Raw genomic sequence first — 19334 nt, forward strand, 5'->3', positions numbered from 1 at the left:
GAAGTCATTACTAGTTAAAGTTAAAGGAATACTCGGCTCAATAGAGCTCTGACTCTTTGTCAGCCTGGCTACAGTGCTGAAAAGAAACCTGGGGTTGTTCTTATTTTCTTCAGTTAGTGATGATTAGTAAGATGTCCTAGCTTTACGGAGGGCTTTTTTTTATAGAGCAACAGACTCTTTTTCCAGGCTAAGTGAAGATCTTCTAAATTAGTGAGACGCCATTTCCTCTCCATCTTACGGGTTATCTGCTTTAAGCTGCGAGTTTGTGAGTTATACCACAGAGTCAGGCACTTCTGATTTAAAGCTCTCTTTTTCAGAGGAGCTACAGCATCCAAAGTTGTCTTCAATGAGGATGTAAAACTATTGACGAGATACTCTATCTCACAGAGTTTAGGTAGCTACTCTGCACTGTGTTGGTATATGGCATTAGAGAACATAAAGAAGGAATCATATCCTTAAACCTAGTTACAGTGCTTTCTGAAAGACTTCTAGTATAATGAAACTTATTCCCTACTGCTGGGTAGTCCATCAGAGTAAATGTAAATGTTATTAAGAAATGATCAGACAGAAGGGAGTTTTCAGGGAATACTGTTAAGTCTTCAATTTCCATACCATAAGTCAGAACAAGATCTAAGATATGATTAAAGTGGTGGGTGGACTCATTTACATTTTGAGCAAAGCCAATTGAGTCTAATAAATACAGTGTTGAGGCTGTCATTATCAGCATCTGTGTGGATGTTAAAATCGCCCACTATAATTATCTTATCTGAGCTAAGCACTAAGTCAGACAAAAGGTGTGAAAATTCACAGAGAAACTCACAGTAACGACCAGGTGGACGATAGATAATAACAAATAAAACTGGTTTTGGGACTTCCAATTTGGATGGACAAGACTAAGAGTCAAGCTTTCAACTGAATTAAAGCTCTGTCTGGGTTTTTGATTAATTAATAAGCTGGAATGGAAGATTGCTGCTAATCCTCCACCTCGGCCCAGGCTACGAGCGTTCTGGCAGTTAGTGTGACTCGGGGGTGTTGACTCATTTAAACTAACATATTCATCCTGCTGTAACCAGGTTTCTGTAAGGCAGAATAAATCAATATGTTGATCAATTATATCATTTACTAACAGGGACTTAGAAGAGAGAGACCTAATGTTTAATAGACCACATTTAACTGTTTTAGTCTGTGGTGCAATTGAAGGTGCTATATTATTTTTTCTTTTTGAATTTTTATGCTTAAATAGATTTTTGTTGGTTATTGGTGGTCTGGGAGCAGGCACCGTCTCTATGGGGATGGGGTAATGAGGGGATGGCAGGGGGAGAGAAGCTGCAGAGAGGTGTGTAAGACTACAACTCTGCTTCCTGGTCCCAACCCTGGATAGTCACGGTTTGGAGGATTTAAGAAAATTGGCCAGATTTCTAGAAATGAGAGCTGCTCCATCCAAAGTGGGATGGATGCCGTCTCTCCTAACAAGACCAGGTTTTCCCCAGAAGCTTTGCCAATTATCTATGAAGCCCACCTCATTTTTTGGACACCACTCAGACAGCCAGCAATTCAAGGAGAACATGCGGCTAAACATGTCACTCCCGGTCCGATTGGGGTGGGGCCCAGAGAAAACTACAGAGTCCGACATTGTTTTTGCAAAGTTACACACTGATTCAATGTTAATTTTAGTGACCTCTGATTGGCGTAACCAGGTGTCATTACTGCCGACGTGAATTACAATCTTACCAAATTTACGCTTAGCCTTAGCCAGCAGTTTCAAATTTCCTTCGGTGTCGCCTGCTCTGGCCCCTGGAAGACAATTGACTATGGTTGCTGGTGTCGCTAACTTCACATTTCTCAAAACAGAGTCGCCAATAACCAGAGTTTGATCCTCGGCGGGTGTGTCGTAGAGTGGGGAAAAACGGTTAGAAATGTGAACGGGTTGGTGGTGTACACGGGGCTTCTGTTTAGGGCTTAGGGCTACGCTTCCTCCTCACAGTCACCCAGTCGGCCTGCTTTCCCGGCTGCTCGGGATCTGCCAGAGGGAAACTAACGGCGGCTAAGCTACCTTGGTCCGCACCGACTACAGGGGCCTGGCTAGCTGTAGAATTTTCCACAGTGCAGAGCCGAGTCTCCAATTCGCCCAGCCTGGCCTCCAAAGCTACAAATAAGCTACACTTATTACAAGTACCATTACTTCTAAAGGAGGCCGAGGAATAACTAAACATTTCACACCCACAGCAGAACAGGAGATGCCACCATGCTAAACCGGCTAAGAGCTAGTAGCTGCACTAAGCTAGCGGATTCCTAAAAACACACAAAGTGAATAATGTGTAAATAATTTAGAGGTGATTCAGCAGAGGGAGTGCTTTAATTAAGGCACGTGAAGATTACACTGTAAAACAAATCGTTATCTAGTTAACTAGATCAATCTAACTGCGCAGATTAAACAGTTAACAGATACAGCAAAACACCGCTGTGCTCCGGAACAGGAAGTGATACAATACCGCAGTGAGAGCCAACCACCAGTAGAGGCAAGCAAGAGCTCGCAATTATGATGATGACACGTTCTCCCAAGTTGAGAGGGTTGAGGGAGAGGGCCAATTGTATATAAACACAACAATCTGGCCAGTCCTCTCTCAACACAGGTCATGTCAAGGTCACAGGTTGTAAGGTCAAGATCAAATCAGAGGTAATTATCTAAAAATTAATAATGATCATATCTCAGGGACAAGATGAGTGACTTAAATGTGGTTTTCGGCATAGAACTCTGCTCTCCAGCAGCTAACAAATATATCAGATTGTTGTAAAAAAAATGTTGGTGGTGAGGGAGGCTTGAGGCCAGAGGATCCTGTGTTCAATTCCCCATCAGACAGACAACCCAGAGCACTTCAGCAAGGTTTTTACACCCCACGTTTCTCCCTGTGTGCAATTGAGGGTTTTGCTGTATTGAAAGTGTAGGAACACGGACCCACAACAGGGGGCGTAAATGAACGGGCAATGGATAAGCCAAACAGTAACAATTTAATGTTGTAAATTGTGCACAACGGAATACAGACAACAACAAGTTTGGAACTACAGTCAATTACACGTTGGGTGACGTGTGGGCAGGCTCGAGGATAGGAGATGCCCGTCCAGAACCGAGCCGGATCCCACACGGCCCTCACCGCCAACGGATCTGAAGAACACCGGAGCCGCCAAGTCCTGAGTCCCCAGGTGGCCACCGTCTCCAGCTGTCAGACCTGGCACTGCTGGCAGAGAACAAAAACAGCACAGGTGAGTGTGAGTACGCACACTCAGTAATCCCACAGTCTGTGTTCTTTTGGGAGGGAGCACCTCCAATCACACACTCGTGCAGCTCCTGTCTAACTACTTATCTGGTTGGGGTGTGAAGCGAAGCCGTCGCTGATCACACCAAACGCCAATCCCACAGATAAGGCAACACCACAGAAAACGGCTGCAAAAGAGTTCAGACTGTTATTCAGTTTTAAGTCAGCAGAGAAAATACCTCCATGGTAGCTGATTTCTCAGCAGGAAGGTGGAGTTGGTGCTGGTGCTGATGACGAGTGACAGCTGTCACTCCCGGTTGCTATGACGCCCTCTTGTGCTTGAAGCCTGCACTTCAAGCAGGGCGCCATCTGGTGGTGGTGAGCCAGCAGTACCTCCTCTTCAGTGGCCCACACAACAGAATCCCCCCCTCAACGGGCGCCTCCTGGTGCCCGACCAGGCTTGTCCGGGTGCCGCCGGTAGAAGTCGGCCAGGAGGGCCGGGTCCAGGATGAAGCTCCTTTTCACCCATTAGCGTTCTTCGGGTCCATACCCCTCCCAGTCCACCAAATACTGGAACCCCCAGCCCTTCTGACGGACGTCCAGGAGCCGGCTCCCCGTCGATGATCCGGGCAGGAGGCGGCGCCGGTCCGGGGGTACAGAGGGGTGAAACGTGGTGAAGTTTGATGCGTGACACATGGAAAACCGGGTGGATCCGCAGCGAAGCTGGCAGCTTCAGCTTCACTGTGGCTGGACTGAGGATTTTGAGTATGGTGAAAGGTCCAATGTATCTGTCCTTTAACTTCTGGGATTCCACTTGCAGGGGAATGTCTTTTGTGGAAAGCCAAACCTCCTGCCCAGGCTGATACGTAGGGGCCGGGGCACGCCGGCGGTCTGCATGGTTGTTGGCCCTCGTCCGGGCTTTGAGCAAGGCAGAGCGGGCGGTATGCCACACCCGACGGCACCTTCTCAGATGGGCCTGGACCGAGGGTACCCCGACCTCTCCCTCCACTAGCGGGAACAATGGGGGCTGGTACCCCAAACACACCTCAAACGTGGAGAGGCCGGTAGCAGACGATACTTGGCTATTATGAGCGTACTCGATCCAGGCCAGATGGTTACTCCAGGCCGTCGGGTGCGCGGAGGTCACGCAGCGGAGGGCCTGCTCCAATTCCTGGTTCGCCCGCTCTGCCTGTCCGTTCGTCTGAGATTGGTACCCGGACGAGAGATTCACGGTGGCCCCCAGTTCCCTGCAGAAACTCCTCCAGACCTGAGAGGAGAACTGAGGACCACGGTCTGAGACAATATCCGATGGAATCCCATGCAGACGCACGACGTGGTGGACCAGGAGGTCTGCAGTCTCCTGGGCCGTCGGGAGCTTTGGGAGGGCCACGAAGTGGGCCGCCTTGGAGAACCGGTCCACTATCGTGAGGATGGTAGTCATGCCCTGGGTCGGCGGGAGGCTGTGACAAAGTCCAGGCCGATGTGAGACCAGGGGCGATGAGGCACGGGTAGAGGCTGGAGGAGGCCTTGGGCCTTGTGGTGGTCGGCTTTGCCCCTGGCACAGGTGGTGCAGGCCTGGACATACTCCCGGATGTCGGCTTCCATAGACGCCCACCAGAAGCGCTGCCGGACCACTGCCATGGTCCTTCACACCCCTGGAGGACAGGAGAGCTTGGAACCATGACAGAAGTCTAGGACCGCAGCCCTGGCCTCTGGCGGGACGTACAACTTGTCCTTCGGACCTGTCCCTGGGTCCGGGCTCCATGTCATGGCCTCCCGGACGGTCTTCTCCACATCCCAGGTGAGGGTGGCCACGACAGTGGACTCGGGGATGATGGTTTCCGTCGAGTCTGACAGCTCGGTGTTGACCTGCTCTTCGTGCACCCGGGACAGGGCGTCAGATCATTGGTTCTTCGTCCCGGGGCGGTAGGTGATCCGAAAGTCAAAACGCCCGAAGAACAGTGACCAGCGGGCTTACCTGGGGTTCAGACGCCTGGCGGTCCGAATGTACTCCAGGTTCCGATGGTCCGTGTAAACCGTAAATGGTACCGATGCTCCCTCCAACAGGTGTCTCCACTCCTCAAGAGCCTCCTTCACCGCAAGAAGTTCCCGATTGCCGACGTCATAGTTCCTTTCAGCCGGGGTCAACCTGCGGGAAAAGTAGGCATATGGATGGAGAACCTTGTCGGACTCCCCGCTCTGGGATAGCACGGCTCCTATCCCTGAGTCAGAGGCATCCACTTCAACTATAAACTGGCGATTGGGATAGGGCTGCACCAGAACTGGTGCAGTCGAGAACCGGCATTTCAACTCCCTAAACGTAGCTTCGCACCGATCCGACCAGGTGAAGGGGACTTTTGTGGAGGTCAGGGTTGTCAGGGGGCTAACTACCTGACTGTAGCCCTTGATGAACCTCCTGTAGAAATTTGCAAAACCGAGGAACTGTTGCAGTTTCCTATGGTTTGTTGGTTGGGGCCAATCTCTCACCGCCGCAATCTTGGCCGGATCAGGGGCGATGGAGTTGGAGGAGATTATGAACCCCAGGAAGGACAAAGAAGTGCAGTGGAACTCGCACTTCTCGCCCTTCACAAACAGCCGGTTCTCCAACAACCGCTGCAGGACCCGACGTACATGCTTGACATGGGTCTCAGGATCCGGAGAAAAGATGAGTATATCGTCCAGATATACGAAGATAAACCGATGCAGGAAGTCCGGCAAGACGTCATTAACCAACGCTTGGAACGTCGCGGGCGCATTGGTGAGGCTGAACGGCATGACCAGGTACTCAAAGTGACCTAACGGGGTGTTAAATGTCGTCTTCCACTCATCTCCCTCCCGGATCCGAACCAGGTGATAAGCATTCCTAAGATCCAATTTTGTGAAAATTTGGGCTCCATGCAAGGGCGTGAACACTGAATCCAACAGAGGTAATGGGTATCGGTTGCAAACCGTGATCTCGTTCAGCCCTCTGTAATCAATGCATGGATGGAGTCCACCGTCCTTCTTGCCCACAAAAAAGAAACCAGCACCCATCGGGGAGGTGGAGTTCTGGATCAACCCGGCAGCTAACGAGTCCCGGATGTAGGTCTCCATTGAGTCGTGTTCCGGACGTGAGAGGTTGTACAGCCTGCTGGATGGGTACTCAGCGCCCGGTATCAAATCAATGGCACAATCGTACGGACGGTGCGGGGGCAGCGTGAGTGCCAGATCCTTGCTGAAGACTTCAGCAAGGTCATGGTACTCGGCTGGCACCGCCACCAGATTGGGGGGGACTAAAACCTCCTCCTTAACTGTCACACCGGGTGGAACCGAGGATCCTAAACACTCCTGATGGCAGGTTTCGCTCCACTGAACCACAAACCCAGACGGCCAATCAATCCAGGGATTGTGTTTTAACACCCATGGAAAACCCAAAATCACTCGGGAGGTAGAAGGTGTTACATAAAACACAATCTCCTCCCTGTGATTTCTAGACGCAACCAATGTCACTGGCTGTGTCTGGTGTGTGATTAGTGGAAGAAGGGTGCCATCTAGTGCCCGCACCGACAATGGTGACGGTAAGGCCACTAGAGGGAGCCCAACCCCCTTTGCCCATCTGCTTTCCAGCAGATTCCCCTCCGATCCCGTGTCCACCAGTGCTGGGGCGTGAAGGGTTAGATCCCCACTCAGGATCGTGACTGGGATGCGTGCAGATTTTCGGGGTCTCCCCGCATGGGTATTGTGACCCACCCTTAGCCCAGTCTCTAAGGACGAGTGCTGCTGTATTGACCGTTTGGGGCATTTTTTCTGTGTGTGCTCGGTTGAGCTGCAGAGAAAACACTCCCCACTGATCAGCCTTCTTTGTCTCTGATCTGATCGCCTTTTGGCCCTGCTCGTTTCCATAGCACCATCAGCAGAGGGAGCTGTCGTCACATGGAGTGCCCTGGCTGTGGAGCGTGGGGAAGACGGCTCCCTTTCGGACCCGGGAGGAAGAGGGATGGCTTGTGCCTGACCACCCCCTTCGTCTCGCTCCCGTCGGTGTTCTGTTAATCGGTTGTCTAACCGTATAACCAGGTCGATAAGCCCGTCTAAATCCCACGGCTCGTCCTTCGCCACCAGGTGTTCCTTAAGGAGCAGGAACAGTCCGTTTACAAAGGCGGTGCGGAGTGCAACAGCATTCCAGCCGGCTCGCACTGCCGTGATGCGGAAGTCGACTGAGGGTGGTCGAACACCTGTCGGAACTCCCTCACAAACCCAGCGTATGTCGTTAGGAGCCGTGAATTCTGCTCCCAGAGCGCCGTAGCCCAGGCACATGCCTCTCCTCGAAGCAAATTTATAACGTAAGCCACCCGGCTAGCGTCTGACACGTACATGACGGGACACTGTGAAAAGACGAGTGAGCACTGCATCAAGAAGTCCGCGCACGTCTCAACACAGCCTCCGTACGGCTCCGGAGGGCTTATGTATGCTTCAGGGGAAGGTGGGGGGGTTCGTTGAACGACCAGTGGAATGTCTGTTTCTGGCATTCGGTCAGCAGGAGGAGGTGCTGCAGCAGCGCCCTGGGCATGCGCTTCCACCTGGGTGGTGAGAGCCTCCATCCTTCAATTGAGAATAATGCTCTGCTCGGTAACTAAGTCCAACCGAGCAGTAAAAACGGTTAAGATGTGCTGCAGCTCACCTAACATGCCTCCTGCTGGCGCCTGTGCACCTCGCTCTTCCATTGGCTGTTCAAGCGGTGGTTGACGCCACTCAGGATCCATGACGCTGGCCGAGAAATCCTGTTGTGAAAGTGTAGGAACACGGACCCACAACAGGGGGCGTAAATGAACGGGCAATGGATAAGCCAAACAGTAACAATTTAATGTTGTAAATTGTGCACAACGGAATACAGACAATAACAAGTTTGGAACTACAGTCAATTACACTTTGGGTGACGTGTGGGCAGGCTCGAGGATAGGAGACGCCCATCCAGAACCGAGCCGGATCCCACACGGCCCTCACCGCCAACGGATCTGAAGAACACCGGAGCCGCCAAGTCCTGAGTCTCCAGGTGGCCACCATCTCCACCTGGCACTGCTGACAGAGAACAGAAACAGCACAGGTGAGTGTGAGTACGCACACTCAGTAATTCCACCGTCTCTGTTCTTTTGGGAGGGAGCACCTCCACCTCCAATCACACACTTGTGCAGCTCCTGTCTAACCACTTATCTGGTTGGGGTGTGAAGCGAAGCCGTTGCTGATCACACCAAACGCCAATCCAGCAGATAAGGCAACACCACAGAAAACGGCTGCAAAAGAGTTCAGACTGTTATTCAGTTTTAAGTCAGCAGAGAAATTACCTCCAAGGTAGCTGATTTCTCAGCGGGGAGGTGGAGTTGCAGTCTGGCCTTTATGGTGGTGGTGATGTGATGTGGATGAGTGACAGCTGGTGCTGATGACGAGTGACAGCTGTCACTCCCGGTTGCTATGACGCCCTCTCGTGCTTGAAGCCCGCACTTCAAGCAGGGCGCCATCTGGTGGTGGTGGGCCAGCAGTACCTCCTCTTCAGCGGCCCACACAACACTTGCATCAGTGTGTGTGAACGGGTGAATGTGAGCCAGCCTTATAAATTGCAATTTAATTTTAATCGTGCATCGATTAGAACATTTTCAGCCATCAGATTCCCATTTATTCACTACGTACAGTAAAATTGGTTCAATCTTGCTGTTTTCACACACACACACACACACATATATATATATATATATATATATATATATATATATATATATATATATATATATATATATATATATATATATACAGGGTGAACACAGAAACGCTCCTTGGTTTCAAATATTTATAATATCAAAAGTCATATGAATAATTTTACAATTTTGGTATCAACAGTTGCAGAAACTCATCAAGATTTTCTCTTCAGATTCTTCTTCAAAATTGTAAATTATTCATGTGACTTTTGGTATTAGAAATATTTGAAACCAAGGAGTGTTTTTGTGTTCTCTCTCTCTCTCTCTCTCTCTCTCTCTCTCTCTCTCTCTCTATATATATATATATATATATACAGGGTGAACACAGAAACGCTCCTTGGTTTCAAATATTTATAATATCAAAAGTCATATGAATATATATATAAAATGAGAAAGATACAGAGTGTATAAAAGGTGAAATGGCCTGTGATAGACAGGCAGCCTGTCCAGCGTGTCCCCGCCTCTCACCCACTGACTGCTGGGATAGGCTCCACCCACCCTGTGACCTATAAGCCGGTTCAGATAATGAATGAATGAATCTTTGCAGCTTCACATAGAGTTAGAATAATTTTCCAAAAAGATATTTTGATTTTATTTTTTAAAGTGTTAGCTGCCAGAGGCCTGTACTTGAAATCAAGGCCACAGGTTTGAAAACAGAGTGGTTTCTGTGTTGTCTGCAGATGAAAGTGTGAAGGAAAAGCTCACATGTGTGAGCTTCAAAGGCAGGGACTCTGCCTCACATGCACATTAGGCTCTCTTCAGTCTATAGTCTATATACATTATATCTTAATCAGCTGTGCCCCAATCACTCTCAAATTTTAAAATTAACTATCACCTGAAAAAGTTTAATCCAGATCTGATCGGATTATGGATTTTGTGGCTATTTAAATTTAACATTGAAAACCCCATTTAATGTATATTTTACATTATATCTTAATCAGCTGTGCCCCATCACTCTCATGTTTTAAAATTAAGTGCAGATTGGCACTCACTATCACCTGTCAAAGTTTGATCTGATCCGGATTATGGATTTTGTGGACATTTGAATTTAATATTGAAAAGCCCATTTGATGTACTTTTTGCATTATATCTCAATCAAAAGTGCCTCAATCACTCTCATTTGTGACAATGAGGTGCAAACTGGCTTGATCTGCACCTGATCCATATTGTAAATTTAGCAAATATTTGATTCTTTTAACATTGAAAAGTTCTTTTGATCTATATTTTGTATTATAGTTTAACTTATGAAAAGCCACTTCTAATAAGACTTTGACCTTGAAAAATCTTTCCAAGGTAAAAATTTGTGGAATTGGAAACTAGTGTTGGCAGAGGTTTGCACTCTATGGCTGCGATGCTCTAGTTTTTTCTTGGACCCCTGGAGGTCCTCTATCTGGGTTCACAGACCAGTCACAAGAGGAGAGCAGAGAAAAGAGTGACTGAGCCAGCGTGCACTGAAACATTAACTTGCCCTCCTAAACTGCTCTGATCACACCTAATTAACTCCATCAGGTGTTAATTAGGTGTCAATAATGAGCTGGCAGACACATGTACCAGTTAGGTGATCTCTGGGAGCACGGGAAGTGACTCACCGGCTACTGCACTAAAGATTCTGGTTTCACTGACTGCATCCTGCACCAAAATCACTCCAGTACTGATGGGTGTCAGTCACCTAAGCTGCTACTGTAATTGTTTGTTCATTTTGTTTCCCATATATATGTGTTCAGTCCTGCTCATGTCAGTGTCCTACACCACGACTGCACAGCCACGTTTGGATTTTCATGGAGAAAAGGTTGCTTTTTGTAATGCAACAAGAAAATAGAATAAACAAAATGGAATAAGGAGTTATTTTTGTTCTTCTTTCGGCTGTTCCCGTTAGGGGGTGCCACAGCAAATCAGTCATTTCCATCTCATCCTGTCCTCTGTATCTTCCTCTGTCACACCAATCACCTGCATGTCCTCCCCCAGCACATCCATCAATGAACTCTTTGCCTCCCTCTTCTCATCCTGCCTGGTGGCTCCATCCTCAGCATCCTTCTCCCTATATACCCTGGGTCCCTCCACTGAACATGTCCACACCATCTCAGTCTCATCTCTCTGACTTTGTCCCACCTGAGCTGTCCCTCTGATATGTTAATTCCTAATCCTGTCCATTCTTGTCACTCCCAAACAGAATCATTCAGCTCTGCCTCCCTTCTTTTTGTTAGTGCCACCGTCTCTAATCCATCCAACATAGCTGCTCTCACTACTGTCTTGTAAACTTTCCCTTACACTCTTGCAGATATTCGTTGGTCACAGATCACTCCTGCCACCTTTCTCCACCCACTCCACCCTACCTACACTCGCTTCTTCACCTCTCTACCACACTCTCCATTACTTTGGACAGTTAACGCCAAGTATTTAAACTCCTCTGCCTTAACCACTTCTACTCCTTGTGACTGCACATTTCCACTGTGCTCCCCCTCATTCACACCCATGTACTCAGTCTTGCTCCTACTGACTTTCATTCCCCTTTCCTCCAGAGCATATCTCCACGGACTGCCTTTCCACTCTTCATCCTTTCATAGCTGCCCTCACTTCATCCTTACTTATCCCTTGTACTTCCTGATTTACTCTGTCTACATTATTCAGCCTTTTCTCTCTCTCATTTTCTGCATTCATCAGCTCCTCAAAATATTCCCTCCACCTTCTCCACACACACTCCTCGCTTGTCAACACATTACACTCTGCATCTTTTACCACCGTAACCTGCTGCACATCCTTTCTAGCTCTGTCCCTTTGTCTGGCCAATCGATACAAGTCCTTTTCTTCTTACTTACTATTCAACTTCTTGTACAGCTCACAATATGCCTAACTGCGCAGATTAAACAGCTAACAGATACAGCAAAACACCGCTGTGCTCCGGAACAGGAAGTGATACAGTACCGCAGTGAGAGCCAACCACCAGTAGAGGCAAGCAAGAGCTCGCAATTATGATGATGACACGTTCTCCCAAGTTGAGAGGGTTGAGGGAGAGGGCCAATTGCGAATGTGAATTACAGTGCATTACAGCCTTGCACGTCCCATGAATATTTCAGGAAAATGTAATTGAAATAGGGTTATTATTTCCATTTCCTGGAGCAAGCATGTGCTGCCATGCACCATGTCACTGACATGATCGCATGCTCGCTCTTACTCACATGCTCACACTTCGATATTCACATTATAACTGGCTGGATGAATCAAACATGTGGCCAACTGCATGAATGTCAGCTTTATGCAGCACAGCTCGCTGTTATTCCAGACACTGAAGAAAACAATAACATAAATAACTAAATGTAATGTGGCTTTAATTTTGAGTTTTTTTTCTTTTCCATTTAGTTATATTTTTTAATCTTTGCATGTAAAAGCTGCACAACGTTCCTGGAGAAGTGCAAAATGAACATGTTGTTTCTCTCTCAGGTTACTATGGAAAAGGCTGCACTGACGCCTGCCACCTCAATCCATGTGAAAACGATGCACAGTGCCACAGGAAGCCCAGCTCCTCCCACGGGTACATCTGCGACTGTGGAGACAACCACTACGGGCAGTACTGCCAGTACAGGTACGCTCAGTACTCGCTAATCACATCTGCTGCAGTTGACCTCTCACCTGTCACTGTAGTGTAGGGTTGCCAACCATCCCTTGAAAAACGGAATCGTCCCTTATTTGGAAATAAAAGTGTGCGTTCCGTATTGACCTGAAACGGGACGCAGTTTGTCCCATATTTCTGTGAGAATCAAAAAGTCTGTAAAATGTCAATGGAATTGACTGGCGCTTTATATGGAAACTTACGGTAAATTTGATCCCAGCCTCTCTCCTGCTTTTCACCAATGAGCTGACAGACACAAGTTGACGATACAGAATCACTCTTATCTCATTGGTCGAGGGACATCTGCTCGCAAGAAGATACCGACGTCATGAGCCGACGACGGTCGCTGGACGACAATAACAAAGCAGCATGGCTGATATCGATACAGACACCGACACTGGCACTGCAGATATGCCTACGGACAGCAATGTCTGTAACGTCGTTACTCCTCCCCCTAAAAAAAAAAAACAAACAAAAAAGAATGCAAAAATACAGGGAGAATGAGAAAAGGAAAATGGCTGGGTGGAAAAGGTGCGCGACAACAGTATTGTTTACTTTTCAGACTTTATTTTTTGCACTTTTTATTACACTAAATGTGTAAATGTGAACTGTTACATTGTTTTGGATGATGCAAATTTTCTATTTTTTTTGTTAATTTATACAATTTTAAGTTAAGCAATAGCACTACAGAGATTTATTTTTAATGAAGACAGAATGCTCATATTGAAATTGTGAGTGAAAATTTATTTTGCACTAAAAATAAACTGCTAAATAATAATTTGTTTTCCACGTGTTCATATCAGAACAAATGCATGTATGCATCTACCTAAATTCAGGGTCAAGTCAACAGTCAAATGGTTAAAAATCGTTTCATACAGACGCTGGGAAGGGTGAAGGCAATGGTCAGTCGGCCGGTCGGCCCTGGCGGTGAGGTGTCCCTTATTTATTTTTCATAGAGTTGGCAACCATACTGTAGTGTTACAAAAACCTAACATGCAAAAGCTCATCAAGCTTTGGAGCACCACTGCAGAGTCGGTGAGATATATTCCACAGAGGAATGAAACGAATGGAAGAAATGAAACATTGCACCAAGCTTATGGATGAGCCCATTTTTGCTGTGGTTCCTTCAGAAGTTGCACTCAAAAAAAGAATTTGCAAAGTGAACATAATAAAATAATATAAGGTAAGGTGATCGTCTAGTGGTTAAAGTGTTGGGCTTGAGACCAGAGGATCCTCGGTTCAAATCCCAGCCTGACTGGAAAAACACTAAGGGCCACTGGGCAAAGTCCTGAATCCCACAGTTGCTCCTGGTATGTAGTGAGCACCTTGTATGGCAGCACCCTCACATCGGGGTGAATGTGAGGCATTATTTGTGAAGCTCTTTGAGTGTCTGTCCAGATGGAAAAGCACTATATAAATGCAGTCCATTTACCATTTACTTCCACCCAAGTAAAATGTGTTAACATAGCCAGAAACAATTTTGCTGAGTGACTTAAATGTAAATTTGTTGGGTCAGCATGATGAATTTGTGTTACTGTTACTCAGTTACCAATTACCATTGTTCAGGCCAACTAGATTTCATTCATCTTCTACCGCTTAGTCTAATTAAGGGTCGCGGGGGGCTGGAGCTTATCCCAGCAGCCATAGAGCACGAGGCAGGGTACACCTAGGACAGGACGCCAGTCTGTCGCAGGGCCACAGACAAATAGACAAACAAACACAGACACACCCACACACACACCTACGGACAATTTAAAGACTCCAGTCCACCTAACCCGCATGTCTTTGGATGTGCGAGGAAACCGGAGCACCCAGAGGAAACCCACGCACACACAGGGAGAACATGCAAACTCCACACAGAAAGGCCACAGGAATTGAACCCACAACCTTCTCGCTGTGAGGCAACAGTGCTAACCACCAAGCCACTGTGCTGCCCGCCAATTAGATTTGTAAGAGTAAATGTAACAAAAATAAAAAAGCAGGTCCCTTTGGCTGCTCCCAGGGTCACCATAGTAAATCTGTGGTGATTCTGCATGTTGAATTGGCACAGGTTTTATGCCAGATGCAATTCCTGACACAACTCCACATTACTTGGAGAAATGTGGTAGGGGTGGGGTTTGAACAGGAAACCTACTGAGACCAAGGGCAACCACTTGTCCACCACTCCTGCCCTGGGTGGTTGTAACACACTGATGTAATGTCCTTGGGCCATTCAAACTTGTTTGATATGATTACGAGTTACTTAATTTATTAGGGTAGTTACAACTACTTTTAAAATGGTACAGTTACATGTCAACTTTGCTGTGTTGGATCAGCACAATTTATGGAGATCCACCTTGGATTTGCTGTGGCGACCCTGAGCGCAAACAAGCGAACAACCAAAGGGAGTTACTGTTTTTTTTTTTGTGACATTTATCCTTACAAATCTAGGTGGCCTGAACCATGGTAATTAAGTAACAGTAACGCAAATTCATCATGTTGACCCAACAAATTTATATTTAAGTCACTCAACAAAATTGTTTTTAGCTATGTTAATGCATTTTACTTGGGTGGAAATACTTTCCATAATTTTATTATGTTCACTGAGCAAGTTAGATTTTACGTTAATGCATGTTGTGTTAAAACTACATGATTCTAATGTGTTCACCCGTAAAACTTGATTTTATATCGTAGAAGCTACATGATAGACTTAGGTTCATATAACATAACAATCAACAACACTCCTGTTGTTTTTCTTAGTGTGCCTGAACCATCCTGTTTCATTAATAAACCTCTTCAGGGTGTCTGATGCACGATTGCTGTTTGTGTTTTTGTGGCTTCCTGTGGCTCCTTTGGGGATTTAACCGCCGCTCTTGTGGCTGGTCACAGATCGTGATTGGATGGTGTCTAACTATTGTTAGGAGATGTTAAGTGCAGAGGACTGTGTTCCTGGTGGGGATCAATAAAACGCGGTGTACCTTTAAGTTGTTAAAATGCTCGCTGCAGCGTTTGTGTTAATATCAGTCGTGAATGTCATGCTGTCACACTAACTGCTGTGTGGGGTTACGACGTGGTGATGTGTCTCTCACTTCCTGCGGTTTCTTATTTCATTCACTCTCCACACACGGTGGAATTGATCTCAACAGACTCCTGTCACCACATGGAGATGAATTCTCTCAGCGCCCAATCCCACGAAGGGGAAAACTGTAGCAGTTTGGGAGGGAAAGTATTGTGAGCTCACATAATAAAGCTGAAATCACTTGAATTTGTGTTTTCACCCTTTAATCAACAGACCATAAATCCACAGAGGGACAGAACCATTTCAAATATACAGTTTTGAAACACATTTACTGATCAACTGATATTTTCCTTTGCAACAAATTCTGCCAAAATATTCCGACTCCGTTGGTGCGGCTTCCTGCTGAGGTCTCACCTGTTTCATTTTCTGTCCTCTTTGAAGCGTAGTGTTCAAATGTCAGGGGATGCTTCAAGCTTACGTGCACAGCAGGGAAACGTGTCCGTGTGAAAAGATAATTATGTTCCAGCGGAAGCAATATAAAACTCCAGGGACTTATGGCCAATCCCAATATTTGATTACTCCTCAGTTCTGTCTGCTAAAGTCCCCGCGTGCAGAATTCATATTAAACGGTAAGTTTAAATGATCCATTAGACTCTGAGAGCAGAATAAGTGCATGTTATGTGAGAGAAGAAAACACTCAAAGGCTAAAACACAGTCGCAAAATCCATGTTGTGTTTCTCTGGTGGGAAAAATGACAGTATTTTGAGGCATAATCTGAATCCAACAGAAATATTAAAAAAGACTGAGGACTCCTTTTCTGTGGCAGCTCCACTGAGATTATTGTGCTGAAACCATATTAATACACAACCAGCAAAATATCCCATATTATAACACCTACCTAAAAAGATCCTTGTCATTTCATTGGTGGACTGTATGTCACATGACATTGGTTATTTGTCGCATTGTATAGAAAAATTGACTGACATTTTTTGTGCACTTTTGTTCTATGCGTTTGGCGCCACTGAATAATTCCACCACCTCTTTGTAAAAATGCATCTTATGATTTGAGGAAACTAAATCTAGTACGCTATAAGATGATTAGAAGCTTATGCAGTGTTCATGGGACATCTTTAGTGGCCAATGCAGAACTGGACAAGTTTCTATCCTGATTTTTTTTTTTTTTGCCCTTTTCTCTGCCTTTCTGTGTTCTGCTTCCTGTCACAAGAAGAAACATCTGCCTAATTTTTAGTAAAATATCAAATGACATGGATCTATTTAGGTGTTATATGAATAAATAATTAATATTTTTGTTGAAAGATGGAAGATTTCATCTTTCAACTCGTACAAGTGTTCTTGCCATTGCAAACATTCATTATTATTACTATTATTATTATTACTATTATTATTATTATGGGGTGACATGGTGGTGTAGTGGTTAGCACTGTTACCTCACAGCAACAGTACAAGTGTTCTTGCCATTGCAAACATTCATTATTATTACTATTATTATTATTACATAATAATACATGGACCATTATAATAGACCATTACATGGTCTATTACTATTATTATTATTATTATTATTATGGGGTGACATGGTGGTGTAGTGGTTAGCACTGTTACCTCACAGCAACAGTACAAGTGTTCTTGCCATTGCAAACATTCATTATTATTACTATTATTATTATTACATAATAATACATGGACCATTATAATAGACCATTACATGGTCTATTACTATTATTATTATTATATTATTAGGGGTGACATGGTGGTGTAGTGGTTAGCACTGTTACCTCACAGCAACAGTACAAGTGTTCTTGCCATTGCAAACATTCATTATTATTACTATTATTATTATTACATAATAATACATGGACCATTATAATAGACCATTACATGGTCTATTACTATTATTATTATTATTATTATTATTATGGGGTGACATGGTGGTGTAGTGGTTAGCACTGTTGCCTCAGAGCAGGAAGATCATGGGGTCGCTTCCAGCCTGGGCCTTTGTGTGTGGAGTTTATGTGGATTCCTTCTGGGTGCTCCAGCTTCCTTCCACTTCTAAAAACATGCAGGTTATGTGAACTGGAAATTTTAAATTGTCTGTCGTTGTGTGGTGTATTGTTGGTCGTGTTTATCTGTCTATATGTGGCCCTGTGTTAGACCGGTGTCCTGTCCAGGGTGTATCCTGCCTTATACCCTTTACCTGCTAGGATAGGCGCCAGCTTCCCCCCACATGACCCTTAAATGGAGTAAGTGGGCATCGAAAATGGACTATTATTATTGTATACATACAAATGTGTAGCACAAGTAGCTCTGTGGGATAAAGACTTTGGCTACAAATGTAGAAATCTTGGCTTGATTCCCATTCATACAACTCCTCTGTGTCCTTAGACAAGATACTTCATCTGCATCGCACCAGTCCAGCCAGTTGTAAGTAGCTACCGGCCTTTCCTGGCTGGGAAATCAAACCTGCATCTGACTGGCACCCCGTCCACCCGGCATCAAACACAGTCATCAGCTTCACGCTGTTGAATCTTGTATCCTGCATTGAAACCTGTGAGAAAATGGAAGCATTATTTTGAATTGATATGTTGATTTTGTGGAAGTACAGTGAATTAGTGGTTAGTGCCTCACAGCAAGAAGGTGATGGGATCGATTCCCACCTGCGGTGTTTCTGTGCTGCGTTTGCATGTTCTCCCCGTGTTTGTGTGGGTTCCCTCCGGGTGCTTCTGCTTCCTCCCACGTCCAAAGACACGCAAGTTAGGTGGATTTGAAACTTTAAATTGTCCGTAGGTGTGTGTGAATGTGTTTGTTTGTCTGTATGTTTCCCTGAGACAGACTGGTGTCCTGTCCAGGGTGAACCCCACCTCACGCCCTCTGACTGCTGGGTGACCCTTACTTGGAGTAAGCGGTTGAAGATGAGTGAGTGAAGTCAATTTTGAAACATGATTTTCTTGTTTTGGATAAAGGTGTTGATGTCCCAGGATTCAATGCAGAGTGCTGAGATAGAAGATATTCAGGTGGACCGTGTTTAAAGTAAACCACTGCAGAGAGGCATTGTTCTACAAATACTCAGTACTCGACACGTTTTAAGATGATCTCACAGCTTTGATTTTTGATACCTGATTGTCAATGATTTTGAGAAGAAAAAAAATTGGATGCCAAATCAGGTGAAATCTGTGGTAAATGTAACGTTGTAGAACCAACAGGACGATTAATCTGATGGAATTTTAGCCTCAGTGAGGATACGCATACTCATTTTCAACCGCTTATCTAGGATCGGGTCGCGTGTCAGTGAGGATAAATAGCAGAAATGAACAGAACAGGAAAGAAAAATATGGTCTTTGCTGTTCAATGTTGGACTGCTGTGATAGGCTCCAGTCTCCCATGACCCTTTACTGGAATTAGCAGATGAGGGAAAAAAAAATGAATGAATGAAAACATAAATTTGGACTTTTTTTTTTTTTTTTGTCTTGCATTTTGTCCAGGCTGTAATACATCTGCATCACATGAAGATGCAGATGTAAAACGGTGGTGCCATCACCACAGGGGGCACTGTTACGGGGATAATTTTTCATCCTCGTGAAAAAGATATTTTTTTAACCTGGTTTATTTTTTTCACTCTACACCTTTCAAGATCAATAATGTCTCCCAGTTTGATCGCTTTCTTCCTCCCGCCTCTCATTTTCTCTCTGAATGTCTTTTCATCTCGCTATTCCGATCTCATTAGCTCGTTC

General features: G+C 45.6%; 1 protein-coding gene across 1 annotated transcript in view; it reads left to right on the plus strand.

The window, feature by feature from the left end:
- The window catches only part of celsr3 (cadherin, EGF LAG seven-pass G-type receptor 3), a 258686-nt gene that overhangs the window by 217767 nt on the left and 21585 nt on the right, over positions 1-19334 (plus strand). The window contains exon 14 of the mRNA XM_034171441.1: positions 12419-12560. Within this exon, the coding sequence (XP_034027332.1) occupies positions 12419-12560 (142 nt within the window). The remainder of the gene's footprint in view (positions 1-12418; positions 12561-19334) is intronic.

The sequence above is a fragment of the Thalassophryne amazonica genome, chromosome 6 (genome assembly GCF_902500255.1).
Source record: "Thalassophryne amazonica chromosome 6, fThaAma1.1, whole genome shotgun sequence".
Taxonomy (NCBI): domain Eukaryota; kingdom Metazoa; phylum Chordata; class Actinopteri; order Batrachoidiformes; family Batrachoididae; genus Thalassophryne; species Thalassophryne amazonica.